The following is a 17,013-nucleotide window of genomic DNA, read 5'->3' as shown; positions in this document are numbered from 1 at the left end:
CGCATGTAGTAGAATTGTCACACTGTGCCGTTACTCTCTTCTCTGTCATGCACTTTCTCCTAACTGCAGCTTTGGTCTTCTGGGTTTACTTCATCCACACAATTATAAAACCAGAAACAAACGACAAACTAATTTACAAAAAAAAAAAAGAGCCTGGCTTTTTCTCTCTGTGGTCGGACAATAATAGCAGTCTTTCAAACTGTTGGTTTACTTTGTTTTTCCAAATAGCAACTGTAGATTATTTTGGCCTCATGAAGAATGTGAAGTAATGCTTTTCCATTTGGTGCCCGTCTTTTCAAAACGCCACTGGCAGCAGGTGTTCCTCGTGGGGAAAAGTGAATCCGCTCGAATGTGTCATTTTGGATTTGGCCATTAAAAGGAAACACTGGCAAACGCGAGCTAAACTGCAGACTTTCCCTGATAATTTGCCGTTTTTGAAGAATAGGGGCAAACTGCATAACCAGACCTGCCACTGAGAATGCTTATTATTTCACAGCGTAACCCTAAACTGTGGTTTTGTGCAGACTTTATTGTATGTTTGCTCGTACTCCATAACTGTGGCCGAGAATTGTGAGTAATGCAATATTTCTTTCCTAATGCTGACTACATTCCAGATGAGGAGATTTCACTCATTTTCCCTTCTTTCCTTGTCACAATCCACAGCACGAGCCTCCAGCGCTCGAGCGAGGAGAACCGAGAGAGAGGCCTCCGGCATCACCAGCCCCAGTAAGTAGACTCCACCACTCCAGTGTCCGCACATACAAAACATCCAAGCTTCTAAACTAAACCAACATAAGGTAAAGATTCCCACAGGGTACCTTGCATTTCTCGTAGGTATACTTGCACACAGCGTTTGCAGAATTTGCTGTTGGTCTGTGGATTTAGCCTCTCTTCGGGTAATCCCAGAGATGTGATCTCTGTGGCATCTGTTGCAACATCGTTTATTCTTCTCATCACTGAGTCATAAAAAGACTAGCTGCATGTTCAGAGCTGTGAAAGGACTGTGTGGACTGATCACACCCCTCCCTGCTGCTAATGAGTCAGGGACAAGACAAAATCTAAACATTGAGAGCCTAAAAAGTTTTGCATAATTTGGTACATTCATCTCCAAGAATCGATTGTAATCTGTCTCTTGTGGGCGGAGGTAGACGCAAAAAACGTTTTTTTTCCCACTTCGATAAATTGCTCTCTATTACTTTGAAGTGTTATGTAAGCCGACGTCAATGACCATCAGCTGAGGAAGGTGCGAACACTGCGTGTTTCCTGCAGAGATAACGGCTAATAGTCAGTAAATAGCAGATCACACATACAAGGGTAAGAAACTCTAGCAAAAAACATTTAAAGGATTGTCATTTAATTATTATTTTAGATCTTATTTCATACTTAAACAAAATAAGTTATCTTGGCTCTGACCACTCCCACTGTACTGCATAATTTTAAAGGTTAGAGGTTATTTAAAAAATACAGGTTATAAAAAATAAGCCCTAAAAAACAGTTTATTTGCTTCAATGCCAGCAGTGTTTTTGCAGTGTTGTTTAAATGGTAGTTTTCAGATTTAAAATAAAAATCTTGCACAAATAAAATGTGTAATATTTCACAGAAAGAAAAAACACATCCACACATACTGACCGTCTCTTTCACGGCTGTTTATGAAACCATCAACTAATCACGTGATCAACACCACATCTCAAACTGGGGGGATTACATCACGCTGCAAACTGTGGCTTAGAAGATGAGATAAGGTACTTGTTTATCTTGATACCTCTAACTGTTCAAAAGAAACTCGTCAGTCTGCAGTCGCACAAACTGAATTCTCCCACCAGTCTTTGCGTCAGCAGCACTTTTGTGAAAGGATTTTTCTGTGTAACAGACAGCAAGGGATAAAACAAAAGGGGAATAATGACTCTTCAGACAGTATCTGAAAAATTGTTCTGTTGAATTATAGAGCATCATTCAAGAAAAACCAAATGACCAGAAATCCAAACGATCCCCGTTGAGCAAGCACTTGGAGAGTGTGGGAAGGAAGAACTCCATTTTAGCCGGAAGAACCCTCCAGGAAAACCAGGCTCAGGGAGGGGCCGCCATCTAATGCAATCGGTTAAGAGATATAGAGAAAGAGAAGAGAGAAAAAGGAAGCGCAGAGAGAGTCAAGTGAGGACAGCAACATGAGGGTAATCAATGATTTTAGGCTTCGCTCTTTTTAAGCAGTAGTACTTGTTTTTTTCCGCTGTTCACTCTCAGTTTTAAAAGGACGGTGTTTCGTTTAACATGACAGCGAAGCACGTCACTGAGGGAACAAAGAAAAGCACCAACGACCATCATCTTTCTTCCCCATTTTGATGCTCAGTTTGAACATCAGCACGTCATCTTGACCATGCCCACACAGAGTGACGTGATGCCATATGATTGGCTGATTAGATGTTTCCATACCCACATGCTGTACTTACAAACAGTGCTTGAGGCTCCAGAAGAGGCCCTGCTTGTCAGCAGACCCCCCCAACGCTGATGCAGCTGCCACAGGGTGTGTGTGTGCAGGTATGTGTGTGTGTGCGTGCAGGAGTTTGTGTAGGCATTCACAGGGAGATGCTCCGTACAAAACATCTGCCAACGGAGCAGATTTACGAGCCAGCAGGCGTGTGTTTGGGAGGATGCTTTACTGTAAACTCAACTAGAGCACACACACACATACACACAGGTCTGCCCAACACTGTTGCCATTGTCTGTCTGTGTGTGGTTAATTCCCCTCTATTAGTCAGCAGATCCTGTTTTATTGGACATGCACACAGAGACATTACAGAGATATAGCCCTCCAGAAGGATAATCACATGCACTTAACCCAGATAGGATTTAATTCTAACACTTCATTTTTTTATGGCAAAAGCAACACATTGAGTGACATTTACTCTCATCTTAAACTTAATGGGACAGTTCACCCAAATATCAAATCTGCACATTTCCTGTCTTTTCAAAGTGCCACAAAATACATTTCCAAAGCAAACTGTAATGTGAGCAGGTTCAGGTTGTAGGAACTATTTTCTTTCTAATCTATTAACATTGCAAAGAAGCATGCAGCAAGCTAACTTTACAGTTGAGCTTAGAGGGGGCCACTAATGTTTACATCCTGTAGCCTTTTATGAGCACCAGCCTCTCACCACAGTTAGATGTGTGTTTCCTGATGTACTGTACTGTGCAAAAATGTTTTGTCAAACGGGAAGTATGTACAGTGATTTATTGAAATGTGCGAACATACATGTAAATAGAGTATATAAGGCCAAAACAGAGTTTGTAAAATTCTAATGAGCTTGAAAGACAACCTTTATTCTCAACCCCTCCAGGAGTGTTTTCATCTAATTTCTTGAAGCAGTCTTCAGGAATAGTTTTCCAGGTTTCCTGAAGGAAGTTCTTCCTTGGATGTTGGCTCACTTTCTTTCTGTTCTCTGTCAAGATGTTCCCCCACTCGTCCTGTTTCCTCACTTTTTTTAAGGACACACTGCACATCGTGCTAACATATGCCAACTTTTTGACTGCACAAATACAGTCGGTGCCTATCAGCCTGTTATCTTTGGCAGTTTTGTATATTCAGCTAACGAAATTAAGTGCCTCAAGATACTGTTTAAGATGGTTTGTTTCCAATTGTCTGTTTTGTATTGACAACAACAGGTGCCTTTTTTATCCTTGAATTATTCATATGTCAGTGTTAAGTAGTCTAACAAGCAAGAAAAACATTCCTCTAAAAATAGTCAGGCAGAGCCAAGTTCTAAATAAAAAGCTTGAAAGATCTCTAGAAAGCTACTTTTAAAAGGTTTGAAAAAAATCTGTCTCCTTAGAAGCAAAGTTTAAAGAAATAAAGGGTGAGCCAAGACTGCTGCACAGTACCTTACTCAGTCAAGTGTACAAAATCAGTCTGGATGGATAAATAGCCTTACAATCATCTTATTAATATACAAGAACTGTCAAAAGGAGCGGATTTCGCTTAAATGACTTGATAGATTCTCTCATCGGCAAACCAGCAACAGCAGGAGTAGGTGAACATCGTCAATCTCTAATATATAGTATCTGTGTCTGAAAGTAGGCCTGAATTTTGATCTGCTCAGCCATTGTTTAGATTGTCTATCAGCATCTAATTAGTCGTTTAATTATTTTGGCAACAAATACTAATCATGTCTGAGCCTCCTGCTAGAATTGTGCGCTCTATCCTCTTTGCTTACATCGGCTTCCAGCTAATCAGAGTTCCAGATTTTATCCATTCGGGGCCTAATGAGGCTGGTTTTAACTGAAGGATTAAAAGTGATTTGAGTTGAGACAAACAAAGGACACACAAGCACTCCGAAGCCTCCTATGAAGGCACAAATACTGGGTCACTGGGGACGTTACGTATTGCACAAGACAGCTGACTGGCATGTCTAAGTGTGTTTGAGCTCTCTATCAGAGCTCAGACGCTTGCCATGTGACCCCTGACCTCTGCGGCGCAGCGTGAGGGATATGCCAACAGTCGCAGGTCATTTTAGTTTCCTGAGCACACATTTCAGCACGACGGCTGCTGTTCCACTACACCAGCAAAGCACAAGCGCTTCTTCTGCGTTACCTATATAGGCTCGTTACTGGGAAGCTTTAATTGGGAAGTTTTAATTAAGTTCCCCCTTCTTGCTTCCAGCTCTTATTGTTTTCGCGCTTCAGTGTTATTTCTATCAGCCTTTCACATCGTACGCAACGGCAGAACTGTTTCATCGTGGGGAAGTCCAGACGTGGCTGAGGCAGGACAGTCCTACCAGCTCGACGAGATCGCAGTTGGTATCAAATGAATCAGGGCCGGAGCGCACGCACGCACACGCGAGGAGAGCATTATAAGCAGGCTGACAGAGGAGTTTTCAAGTCCAGCGGTTTATTTTTGTCTGTAAGGAGCTTGTCCGTGTCACATGGTGGAGCTAATGGTTTCTATTTTCAAGACACAATGCTGCTTCAGTCTCTTGGTCTGCTCTGAAGAAGGAGAGGGAGAGAGAGAGGGAGCAACATATGATCAGCACATGGGGATGTCGTAATTCTGAATTCATTAGCAAGACACACTGAAGGAATCAGTGTTGAGGGAGGAGGGGAAAGGGAGAGAGAGCCCGAAAGGAAAGAGAGAGTAAGAAGAGGAGGAAGAGGAACAGAGGGAGAAAGGGAAGGAGTGAGGGACCAAGAGGGGGGGGGGAAAGGGAAGGCTAAAAAAAGGCAGAGAGAGTAGGAGAGGGTGAGAGAGGGAGAGTGGAGTCAAAGAGCAGACACTACATGTGGCTGTGGAGGGAGTGATCCGGTTATGGAGGGGGACAAATTCTCAGGTAAGCCCAAACTCTCGGGGAGCTTAGATGAGTCCGTGCCATCCGTTCTTTAGCGCAGTTTAAGGCTCTTCGTCGGCTCTTTTGCTGGGTTATTTTCTCCATGAGCCAGAGTCTATTTTTCCCCTCCATGGTATTTTCCACTCTCTCATTCTGGGCTGTTTGCTGACTGGATGTTTTCTTTGGGGTTTGGAAGCTGGGACCAGGAGCTCTGCAGGGTTTGTGGAGCAGCTTAGCGGACCCGATTTTGGTTTATCTGTCTTTTATCTGTCCTGTTTCCTTTCATGTATTTCTGTCTCTCTGCACTCACCTCACCATCTGTATCACCAAACCTCTGTTAGATGTTTTTGTCTTTACAGGCTGTTGGTCAGGATTTGGACTGGTTTGCTTCGTTTTCATTTGTTGCAAGAGTGCTGCAACTTTTTTAGAGAGTTACTTTTTTGTGCTAAAGTGACAAAGAACAGAACTTATTTCTTAGATATTTCTCTCCATCCCCTGCATTCTTCTTTAGTGTGAAAACAGGAAGGAGCTCTGTTTGAACAGTACTACTCTTGTCCCTTGTGGCTTTGATCCCTCTTTGGCCATCGGTCAGTCCCTCTTTCAGTTGACAGCGACGTTCCAAATTTGCACCTCTGCCATGTCTTTCTTTGCTGGATGCGGCAAACAATACACATTAGTGAACTGATAACCGTTTTTCTGTGCACAGGTGCTGGTATGTGAGCTGGACATTATGCTAAAGTCATCAGTGAGGGAACCCTGTCTGCTTCTCGCTGGTATTTTTATAGGTGTTAGTGTGAGAGCTGTAAAAAAGCTCAAGAGACGTAGGGTGGAAACGTTCAAGTGGTGGCAGCAGCATGTTTATATGAGTGTGTGTGGGACTGTCTATGTTAATGAGCATACATGTGGTTGGTGCGGTAGTGTGTGTGTGTGTGTGTGTGTGTGTGTGTGTGTGTGTGTGTGTGTGTGTGTGTGAACGAGCACAGCTTGTAGCACCTACAGGGTCTGTTGAATCGAATTGAAGTAAGCTCAGATTATTGACAAGTGTTTGGTGGAAGTGTAAAGTAGTGGTACACCTATCGCACTTCTCCCGCCCCGTGAACAGCTCCTCTCGTTTCTCTTTTAGTAAGCATTGTATCGCGCTGGACTCATTTTTCTGTTGCCTGCTGTTTCACGCTTATGTATTCAGTTCCTTTTAACCTTCCGAAAAGCCCTTTTACAGTGTGTTCCTCATTCACACACCGATGCATGGTGGCAGAATTTCCATTCAAGTTCCCCCACCCCCCGGCCACTGGGAGCATTTGGGCACATGGGAAACACAAATATCCAAGGCAGTGGCATTCAGGCACCACCCTTGCCTAAACCACGGAGTATTTCCAGGAGTGAGAGCGTGTCTGAAGTGGACAGTTTCCTGCCGCGTGCCACATATAAGAAAGGACTTCTGAAAGAGTCTCGACCTGATTCTCTTGAAATTGTCCAAAGCTCATGTCTGGAATTACTAGACAACCTACACGTCCTCCTGAGGCACAGTTGCCTCTGAAAAGCAGCTGTGGCCTTTCTGTGTGGACTATCGCAGCCTTAATCTTAGCTCAGATAGGCTGCGACCCTTTTTGTTGTTATATGTATCATGTGTACCCCACTTAATGAATCCGCTCTGTTTCCCCACCCCTCTGGTGCTGATGCTGATTTTCAAGGCTCCCTTTGTCTCCTGTGATCCTCCCCCCTCATGAATCAACGACCGTGATGTCCTCAACAGAAACTTTCCATGAACCTCAGAGCTGATGTTTCACATCATTTCCAGTCACAGTGAAGTCAGCTGATGAGGTTTGATAAACATCTGCATGACACAACCATAGTCAACGCCGCTCTGAAGTCTCAGGGTCATGACTTTCACAGTGACTACAAGCTTTTGTAATCAATGCGGTAACTCACTGAAAGACGCCAGGCAGGCTGTTTGTGGCAGGAGCGCTCTGATTGATGTGTAATTTACACACTCACCACCAGGTGGAGGCGCTGAGTTACACGACGGTCACTGGAGTCTCAGAGACTTGTTGTGCTGTTCTGCATCTTCAGGCTGCTGCGCAGTAACTGGTTTTAAGGAAACAACAGAGTTGATTTTGGTGAAAACAAAACATGCCTGCAGGGGAAAAACTAGGGCCGTGATGACAGTGCTGGCTTGTTGACCTATTAAACAGTGCTGTTACCGACCCAGTGGTGACACGGCGCAGAAGGCGTAGGTGGGAGAAAGAAAGACGAGCGTAATGAGAGTCATCTCCATTGAAGGACAGCTGCTCTCTGTATTTACCGAGCCATCACCCCACCAGCCCCATGTGCAGTCACATATACAGGCTGTGCACACTGCAGAGAAAACCACAGAGTTGTTTTTTCGAGTGGGGGGTCCCCTCGCATGTGTGCGTGTATTTTCCAACAGGTGCTGCTTTTGATTAAAGGTCGGGGAGCCTGGCCGGGTGCTGATGTTTAACATTTTGGTTAAGGGGCAGCTGCCATCACTACAGCTGTGCTTTTACTTTACATGAAGTCACTTCGCCATCTCTGGGGCCACAGGCTCCGTGTGCACATGTGCACGTGTGCATCTGTGTGTTTTAATGTGGCAACCTTTACAGATTCTTACTGTGTGTGTGTGTGTGTGTGCACCGTCACACATTCTCACTCTGATGCCTTCCCATGCCATTCATTCCCACTTTTAGCTAAAAGCACTCTTCCAGTGGGGTTTACTGCTTTTTTCCTAACACTGCTGACAGATATCTTCCTGCTTTCTAGTTTCCAATAAAGCCGTGGGGGGTTCACTGTCACTCCACATCTCCCTTTTTCCCTCTCTCTCTCTTTACATATTTATATATATTTTCCCCTCGCTGCCTGAGAGGGAGAGAGAACAAGCACACCTTTCCCCACCTTTCTCCCCCTCTCTCAAGCCCCGAGCCAGGTACAGCTGCTTATTATGGGGGTTGCCATGTAAACAGAGTTGCAGTAACTAGACAGAAGCATCCAAAAAATACAGACAAATGAGCACACGCGATCAATGCAAGCAAGGCACCGACTTTACCTCTTCCAGATGGCTTGTTTGATGCAGTCTGACTCATGGGCGACTTGTCTGCATTGAGGCCGACAAAGCTTTTCTGTTGTTATACAGTGAACTCAGCAGGAAGCCAGAGCTTCCTCTGTATCTGGTACTGGAAATGTTTGAAATAACAACTGACACAAGCTTAAAGAAACACTGATCATTATTCACGCATCGAAGCTGGTACGAGGGGTTTAGGAACGGCTTTGAAAACATGCCATCTGTAGAAAAAAAGTTAACAAAGCTGCAGTCATCAATGATGTTAAGGTGCATTCTTGAATCCTCCTGATGAGTGTGGCTTTGCTTACTATTGAAATTGTTATTGGAGTTTTATCTCAGATTTGAACTTTCAGGGCATCTTTACCACTCACCAGACTACAGAGGAGCGTATCTCAGTCTGCTGTTGCCCTGGCATCGCCCCAGCAACTGCCTCGCCAAGCTGGCATCTGTTTATAGAAGCAATCGTCTTCTCCTCCCACTGGGCTCCACTCATTTTTCAGCTCCTCGAAGGACAGGACCCTCTTTAGCGTGGTGGTGGTCTGGGTTTCTTTAAGCGACAGACTCTTTGTCTTCTTGCTGCAGTGCAACATTTCATTAACAGCTCGCTATTCAAATGTATTACAGTTCAAAAATGTACAGAAGGCCCGAAGGCCCAGTTCCTAATTATTGCTGTTTTTTTAGGAGTTTTTTTTTTTTTTTTTTTACAACAAATACGCAGCTCTGCCAAGACTAACTTGATGATTTAATTATTCTGTGGAAAATAATGCACATGTTTCTGACTGATTAATGAAAAACATCATCTTTGCTCATAACACAATGCCACGTTTACTAGAAAGAAGAGGCGCTGTGGCTGAATTGACACCACAGGAGGCCCCAAAGCTTGCACCGATATCTGGAAACAACATGTCCTTGTAAAAACTTCCAGTCACACACACACACACCCACACACACTCACGCATACACACATTTGGGCTACCACATACCATATCCAAGGCATATGTTGTGCAAAAAAGCAGATAAAAATGATTCTCAGTGCTCTGCATGTGCTGAGCGCGAGTGCACGATTGCTATGATGTGAATGAAGTTCTCTAAAGGGCGAAAAGCATTCCCCTCTTCACCCAGTGTGACAGTTGTTACAGCAGATTGGATTAGAGCTGTCTGGGCTTGCTGGGGCTTGCAAGGATATGTGGTGGAAGGAAGTGTGCATTGCTCTGTGTGTGTGTGTGTGTGTGTGTGTGTCTTTCTAGCTTTGTGTGAACATTTGTTTTTCTTCACTTTTTGCTTAAAACCATTGTGATAACCACTTGATTTCAGGGTTTTGTGTAGAATCGGGGTGTAGCTCACAGTGAGGTTTGGGTATGGGGTTGTTAAAAGTCAAGGTGAGGGGTAAGTGTCCTCACACTTATACAAAGCTGCTACGGCGACAGGCCTGGGCGCTGTGCTGAGTGTGCATGCATGTTCGTGGTTTTGCATGCATCAGCTGTGCGCGTATTAGTCATCTGTGTGTGCGTGCATGTGTGTGTGTGCACAGAAAGGCTCAGTGTGTATTTTTATGCCAGGTTGAGTAGAAATCCACTACACACATGCTGGGCAGGATTGGCTGTGTGGGTGGAGGGTGTGTCCCGAGCAGGATTCTCCTCGTGTCTCCATCTTTATTTGTTCCCAGATTATGTTACCGGGTGCTATAGTGACTGGTATAGTGACACGTTTTATTTATAAGTACAACGCTGACCTCTGCTGGAGGAAGTGATACACAATTGAGACATTGTAGGGTTCATATCTCCAGGAAAACACACTTCAAGTAAACATATTTAGGTGTATTTATAGGCTAAGTGTGTGGGGCGGTAGTAAGACGAGAACAACCCCTATGAAACTTGTGAGTAAGGCAGTGATTCTGATTCTGTTCATCTGGGCAAAAACCAAAAATTAAAAATTGAAGCTTTTGAAAACATGTCCCACAATTTTCAAGTTCTCTGTATTAACCAAAATTATTCGCTGACATTTTTCCGGTTACATAATTGTTTTCATGGTTCACTGGGGGAGGGGGGGGGGACGTGGAGATTAACCACAGACTGCAGGTTTTGGTACAGTAAAGCGCCGTATTTATTTTCACAATCAGCGTGTTTAGTGTGTGTTTGGCCACTCGTGCACATCTGTGTTTATGGCGAGGCAAACACGCTTAAATCAACAGAAAATGCAAACTTTGATTCTAGTGTAAGCAACCAATTGGCTTTCCAGATAAATCACACGCCGGGCAGAAACTGCTGGGGGGGTTGAGGGGGCCTCTTAACGTCTCCTGCCCCTTTACGCTCTGAAAAAATTTACTGCCGTTTAGATCCTAATCATTTTTGCTTCAGCTGTTGTCTCTAAGGGCTGCCTCTTTACTTTACAAGCACAACATCCGTGCAGATTGGAAAGAGTTATGAGCCTTATGAGAAAAGATCCTCTCAGCACACACACACACACACATAACTATAATACTTTTGGTGTTTATTGTCTTCACTAATGAATGGTTGCGAGGCCAGCAGCAGTGTTTTCTCACCGCAGGCCTGTGGCTGAGCAGTTGCCTGAGGGTGTGATAGCATTGTGGAGTAACTCTAGTTTACACAAAAGGTAACTGCGTTCGCAGCGAGCTGTCAGTTTAGGCGGCAGCGCTTTACTAGAAAAACATTTCCAAGACACTCTAGTAAACTAACTGCGACTGTGCGCAGTCATTCTTAACATGCATTCATCCACATGCCCCTAAATGCCACATCCGCTCGCTTCTTCTCCCCCTGGTCCCGTGCATGCACAGAGCAACACACACGATCACACTGACCAGTGCCCCTGCCCACCCGTCCCACAGAGAGCCTCATTCACATGGTCATTAAGTCATTAGGGTACTTATTTATTGATGTCTGCCTCCAGAGTGACTGAGCATGTCAGACGACCTACAAACTGCCTGCGTGGGCCCGTCCTGACCATATTAGTCCATTGTGTGGTTGTGTCTTCGCTCTTGGGTCGTTCATGTGTCGTCTGCAAGCTTTCGCTCCAGGACTGGACGTAGAGCTCATCTTTCCTATACACTGAGCGAGCTACGTGTTTGCAGGATGCTGCTCTAATGGCTTCCAACCCTTTCAGAGCCTCCAAAGGCCCTTCAGTGTGCTGCCCGGAGCGTGTGAGTCATGTGATCGGGCCTGTAGGAAGTGCGTTTTGAACGTTGGTGTGTGAATAATTCGACTTGCCCGGTCGAAAATGAGAGGGTTCGCAGAGAAGAGGCAAGCCAGAGAGAGGAGGGCTGCAGAAGGGGAGGGAGATAGGGAAGGAAGAGGAGGAGGAGGGGGGAGGGAGGGAAGGCAGTGAGCTGCAGAGAGAGAGAGAGGGAGGGAGAGAGCGGGAGGGTGGGGGGTTGTCATTGGTTGCTCATTCCAAACTCTGGAAGTTGAGAAGGAGGAGAAGAGAAAAATAAGTTGCTGCTTTAAGAAAGAGAGGAGAGATAGGACAGGCAGAGCGTTTTGGATCTGTGACCTGCCTGGTGTGTGTGTGTGTGTGTGTGCATATATATGTGTGTGTTTTTCTTTTCTTTTTTTTTCTCCTTCCCCACCTCTCCCTTACTCGGGCTCCTAATTTGGGATTTGTTTAAAAGCGGGACTGCGCCGTAGGAAGACTTTTCCTTGCTAGGGAAAGGGAACCCTGCTCCCTCTCTCTCTCTCTCTCTCTCTCGCATTTATTACACACACGCACAAACACACTTGACGCCCAAAATGTCTGATTCCACTGTCAACGCTCACTTGGAAGGGATCATATCAGACTTTGAAGGTCAGTTTGTTTCTCTCATGTGCTCTGCTGATTCTTCTTCTTCTTCTCCTTGTCACTGTGGAGTGAGGCTCTCTGTAACCCTGCCATGAGGACACTATAGATCATTTCCACATGTTTGATTGGAGCCCAGCGCATCTGGAAAAATGGAGGGTGTTGTGAGGGCTTTGTTGACGTCTGCGGTGAGCTGTGGTGTTTTTTTTTAGGGGAGGGGGGAGTGAAATTTGTGAAAGTGTTGCTGCTTTTTAAACTGCTCTTAAACTTTTGTCGCGAGACGTGTTGAGCGAGTGTGTTTTATTCTGAAGTGTGAGAGAGAAATTTGTGCTTTTAAAGTAACTGATTTTTTTTCTCTTGCTTCACTTTACAACAAACCCGTGTGACAGAAAAGGCAAAAAATGAAACTATATTTTAAGCGCTCAGGAAGCACGAATTGACCGTACAGCTGCGAGGTGAACACCTGGACCACCTCCCCCCTCTTCCTTTTCATCTCTCTGCCCCTGGCACACAGATTCCCCCTGTCATCTCTCCCCTCCCACTCGTCCTCTGGCTGTGCTTCCCCTTTCCCTCTCTCAGCAGCTTGTCCATTCACAGCTCCCTCTCCTCTTCCCCTTTTCGCCTAACCGGTGGTGGTTACAAGAGGGATGGGTGAGGCAGGCCGACATCTCTCCCCCACGAAACCGTTTGCCTGTCTCACTAGATGCCTCCTGTCTCACAGCCATCAGGAACGCATCCACACTTGTCCAGAGCTGCGTCTCTGTCAACACGAGTTTGCTCGTGGTATGTCCTGGGAATCTCTCTGCCGCGCTCTCTTCCTGTCTTTAGGTCTTTAAACCACCGGCTTACACAGTGCAACCGAGCGGAAAGATAAGTGGCGTTCAGAAAACAAGAGGTGTGCTCCAACCATGTAGCTCGAAGTCATGCTTTCAGACGGTCCTCGCTCATGTGTAACACCAGTATAATGGCCTACTGTTGGGGTTGTCAGTGGTGCATGTGTGTGTGTTGTCCGTGGTTGGGCTAGCTGTGTGGTAATACCTTTGTGTCACCACCATGCCCCGTGATGTATTGCTCTGTGTGGCTTATTGAGCACAGCATGGCACCGATGCAGCACGGGAGTCCTGTGGGAGCCGATATGTATCAGGGTTGGAAAAAAAATAACTACAAGTTCTCCTCTTACTGTAAGTGATAAGATTTCATTATAATGAGCTCATTTGTTGGTACATTTTTAAACATTTTACTTCATTTGAGAACAGCTTTTGGGCAGTCTGCAATCAAAGGGTTTTGATTTGAAATTTGCTGTAAGAGGAACTTTTAAAATCATAAGCAAGGAAACTTTAGACACAGGCATCTCCCCCTTAAAGGTTAGATGATGCTTTTGTCACAAACTCTCCTTAAAGCCAGACTCTGTGACTTTAGAGAGAAAAAGTAACACACTTCTCTGACTGAAAAGATGAATTTTAAAAGCAACACAACACACCCTTTATTCCCTGAGGGGAGTTTAGCTGCCTCAACTTTACTTGGACCAGTGAGATCGAGTCAGCTAGTTTTATTTTAGCATAGTATATTACACCCCGCTTGTATCTTGTAGCCACAGTTTTAGCCTCCCCTGTCTCAGGTTTTACATCATTTTATGATACAAAGACCAGCAGTGGTAGTTTATTACTGTGTAATAAGAGTCTGTTGCCTTTTCTGTAATCTAAAGTGGCACGTGGTGAATGGTGTGCTGCAAGAACTTTTCACTGTAAGCCTCCAAAACAGGCCTGCATCCAAGCTTTTGGTCTTTTCCGGTTAAAAGACACAAGGCTGGGAATGTTTAGGATTTAGGTCAGTTGGGGGTGATTTTAACCACCACAGATCACACCTACAAAGATTGGAAGAAGTTTGGAAAGCTTGCATTTTTCATAGTGATTTCACATCTCTGATTGGGTTTGGACCCATCTTTCCTGGGTTCAGACCTTAAATGGATCCATTGCACTGACTGGTACTGTGACATGAATCAGGAATTTCTCGGTTAAAAGACAGTCAGCCAGTTTAACAGCCAAGTAGTGAGCCAATCGACATGACTAACGCTGTTGTTGAGCTGTTCAAAAGTGTTGCAAGAGGTTTGGGGGAAATCAAACATGCTTTTCTACAGAAAACAGAGTTGAGACGACGTCAAGACTGAACATGGGAACAAAGTGTAATGAGCGCTGTAATAATAGGTTAACTTTACTTTATCTTATGTCAAATATGCTAATTATTAATATGCTGACAAACCCCAGTGCTCTGAGATACCATCTTCGGATTATGTTCTTTGCTTGGATGGGATGGAAAAAGAGTTTGCGCTGTGTAATCCGGACAGTAACAAGAACGTTATATGTATCAGTGTGTGTATCTGCCATGTCACTGGTGCTGGACAGTGAGTGTGATTCAGCCTGCCACGCCCTCGGCTGATGACACCATTGAGAGGCTGAAACAGACAGAGGAGAGGATTTACTCGCCCCTGAGGCTGGTGACCTCAGCTGTGACCTCAGCCTCCCTAACTGACATAGATCATTGACCGGGCCACTGGGCTCCTCTTCTGCGAGCAGATGGAGCACATGCACACAAACAGACACACATTCAATTCAGGGTCATCGCAAGAGATCTGTGCTGTCTTTTCTCTTGGGAAAAGTTGGCTATTTTTCTGTCTCATAGCCAGATATACCGTGATTTAGCGATTTCTGTCTACTACTCTTGTCTCTCTGCATCTCCAAACTGCATGTTAAGGGCATTTGCTTGTCCAATGAGAGGAAATTCCACAGGAGTACATTTCTGCGGTGGGTGAAAATGTCGGGGTAGGCCGGAGAGGAGGAGTGGATCAGAGCACAGCCGGGTTTCTTTTTTTTGTGCATGGGGCCCAGCCTGCATGGCACTTTTTTTTTGTTTTGACAGTCGGTGATAAGACAAAGGAAAATCTTATCTCGAGCTAAGAAAGCAGGCTTTTATAAACAACTGAAAGAAAAGCCTATAGATATATAGTATGCCTGGTATGTAATACAAAAAAAAGGTTAACATTTACAGAATTCGTGGGCTTCGTAGTCGCTGTTTCATCGTCTGTGCGGCAGTTTTAACAATCTGTTTCTAAATGAGGCGGCCCACCTTGTTCTGTGGGATAATTCTCGTTAATGGTGACAGAAAGAAATCCGACGAGGAATCATAGCAGGAACTTAAATGCCTGTCAAAATGAAAACAGTCATTATACAGTAAGCCAACTGCCAATTACATGTGGCTTTGGATTTTTTCAGGAACCGTGTTAGTTGGTGCTCTGTAGCCAGCAAAGCGTTGAAACTGTGCTACAAAGAAACAGATACTGTATGCTGGGCTAGTACGATATTGATTGCAAGCATTAAAGCTCAGTAGACACACTAAACAGAGAGTGTGTGAGAGGAAGGAAGTAACTTTCTGACAAAAGGCTGATGAGCCACCCTCAGGAGTCCCCATCCTTATCAGCACTATCAGGCTGCTCTGTATTCACCAGCTCCAACAGGTTTCCTGCTAATGACGCCAACTGCAGGGGTGCTGCTGGAAGCCACAGAGGGTCACTCTGCAGAGTGAACACAGCAGGTCTTTGTTAAGTTTTAAAACTAATCCTAGTTTTTTGTCCCTCCCAGTTGGACATGACGAGTAAAAAAGCTGCACCTATTCCAACCCCGGGCAAGATCCGAGAGTTATGAACACACTCCATGCTACAGCTAAAAACAGCTAGTCTTCGATGAAAGATTTTCTTTGACTAAAATTTTTTTTTTCCTGTAAGGGAATGAATAATGTCTTTGACTGAGATTCGTTAAGGACCAAATGATCCTATGCCAGCTCTTTCAAAGAAACATTTTGACCTGCAGGCCACCCTGTCTTTAAGAGAGGAGTGCAAAACTCAAGTGCTCGAAAACAGTGCTGTAAATAAAAAATGGGCATGGACAGCAGAATTCACTGTAACTCGTTTGTGTAGGCGTTTGGCTTTGCAGAGTGAAGGGTTATTTATATGCAACCTACAGACATGTGCTTACATACAGCTGTTAATAAAACAAAAGAAAAACAACAGCATGCAATGCTGATTGGTTAAAAAATGTGCAGAAGGATGCTATATGTCCCTCAATGTTATCTGCATCTTAGACATTGGGGGCAGGTGGATGAGCATTATTGTTCAGCAGCTGGCTTGTGTCCAGCTGATTCATCCTTCCTACCACTCCCTGCGAGGGGATGGAGGTACTTGTTGGTTCTGGGGCAACAACCATAGGTTTTTCCATACTCTTGGTTTACGTATCTATGTATTTTATGCAGTTTTTCTTACCAGGGTGGTTGGGGATTCATGATTATTTGTCCTGTTATTACATGCATTACTTGGCTGAAAGATGAGCAAAAACACAAGCAAGACTATCCTACACTGTCTTTTCTTATATATATGCTGCCTCTGGTGACAGTAAAAACTACAAGATGTACATAAATGATGGTCTGTAAAACTGTGTAGGACCGATGCACGGCCATGCTGCCCCTTAATGTCACCCAGCGTTTGGCATTTTGAAGCATTTACTTTAACACTTTTGTAGTTTCCATCTTGTTCTTTTGGAGCCAACAGTGACCAAATTTGGATGAGATGGGGGACTGTGAAATTTGGCAACTGTGGCTCAGATGATAGAGCAGGCTGTCTACCAATTGAAAGGTCGTTCCCAAACTCCTTCAGTTCACATTACCAAAGTTGAATGTGTGTTTTATTGGGTGAATGAGACTTGCGGTACAAATCAAGGCTTTGATGATCACCTGCATAGAAAGACTATAAAATCCTGGTTCATATACCATTTACGTTGTGCCACT

The 17,013-nt window shown here is 44.6% G+C and overlaps 1 protein-coding gene across 3 annotated transcripts in view; it reads left to right on the top strand.

Moving 5' to 3' along the window:
* LOC146633583 (neuronal-specific septin-3-like) overlaps positions 1 to 17,013 on the top strand; it is an 83,669-nt gene that overhangs the window by 10,679 nt on the left and 55,977 nt on the right. The window contains exon 2 of one of the 3 annotated variants that reach the window (XM_085351550.1): positions 664 to 726. In XM_085351550.1, the coding sequence (XP_085207676.1) occupies positions 664 to 726 (63 nt within the window). Of the gene's footprint in view, positions 1 to 663; positions 727 to 5,234; positions 5,319 to 11,875; positions 12,190 to 17,013 lie in introns of those variants that run through there. The other 2 variants (XM_085351553.1, XM_085351551.1) reach the window with 2 other exon arrangements.

The sequence above is a fragment of the Diplotaxodon limnothrissa genome, linkage group LG4 (genome assembly GCF_057381915.1).
Source record: "Diplotaxodon limnothrissa isolate DT_005_m linkage group LG4, D_limnothrissa_male_GT1.1, whole genome shotgun sequence".
Lineage (NCBI taxonomy): Eukaryota > Metazoa > Chordata > Actinopteri > Cichliformes > Cichlidae > Diplotaxodon > Diplotaxodon limnothrissa.
This window is presented reverse-complemented; position numbering and strand designations above follow the sequence as displayed.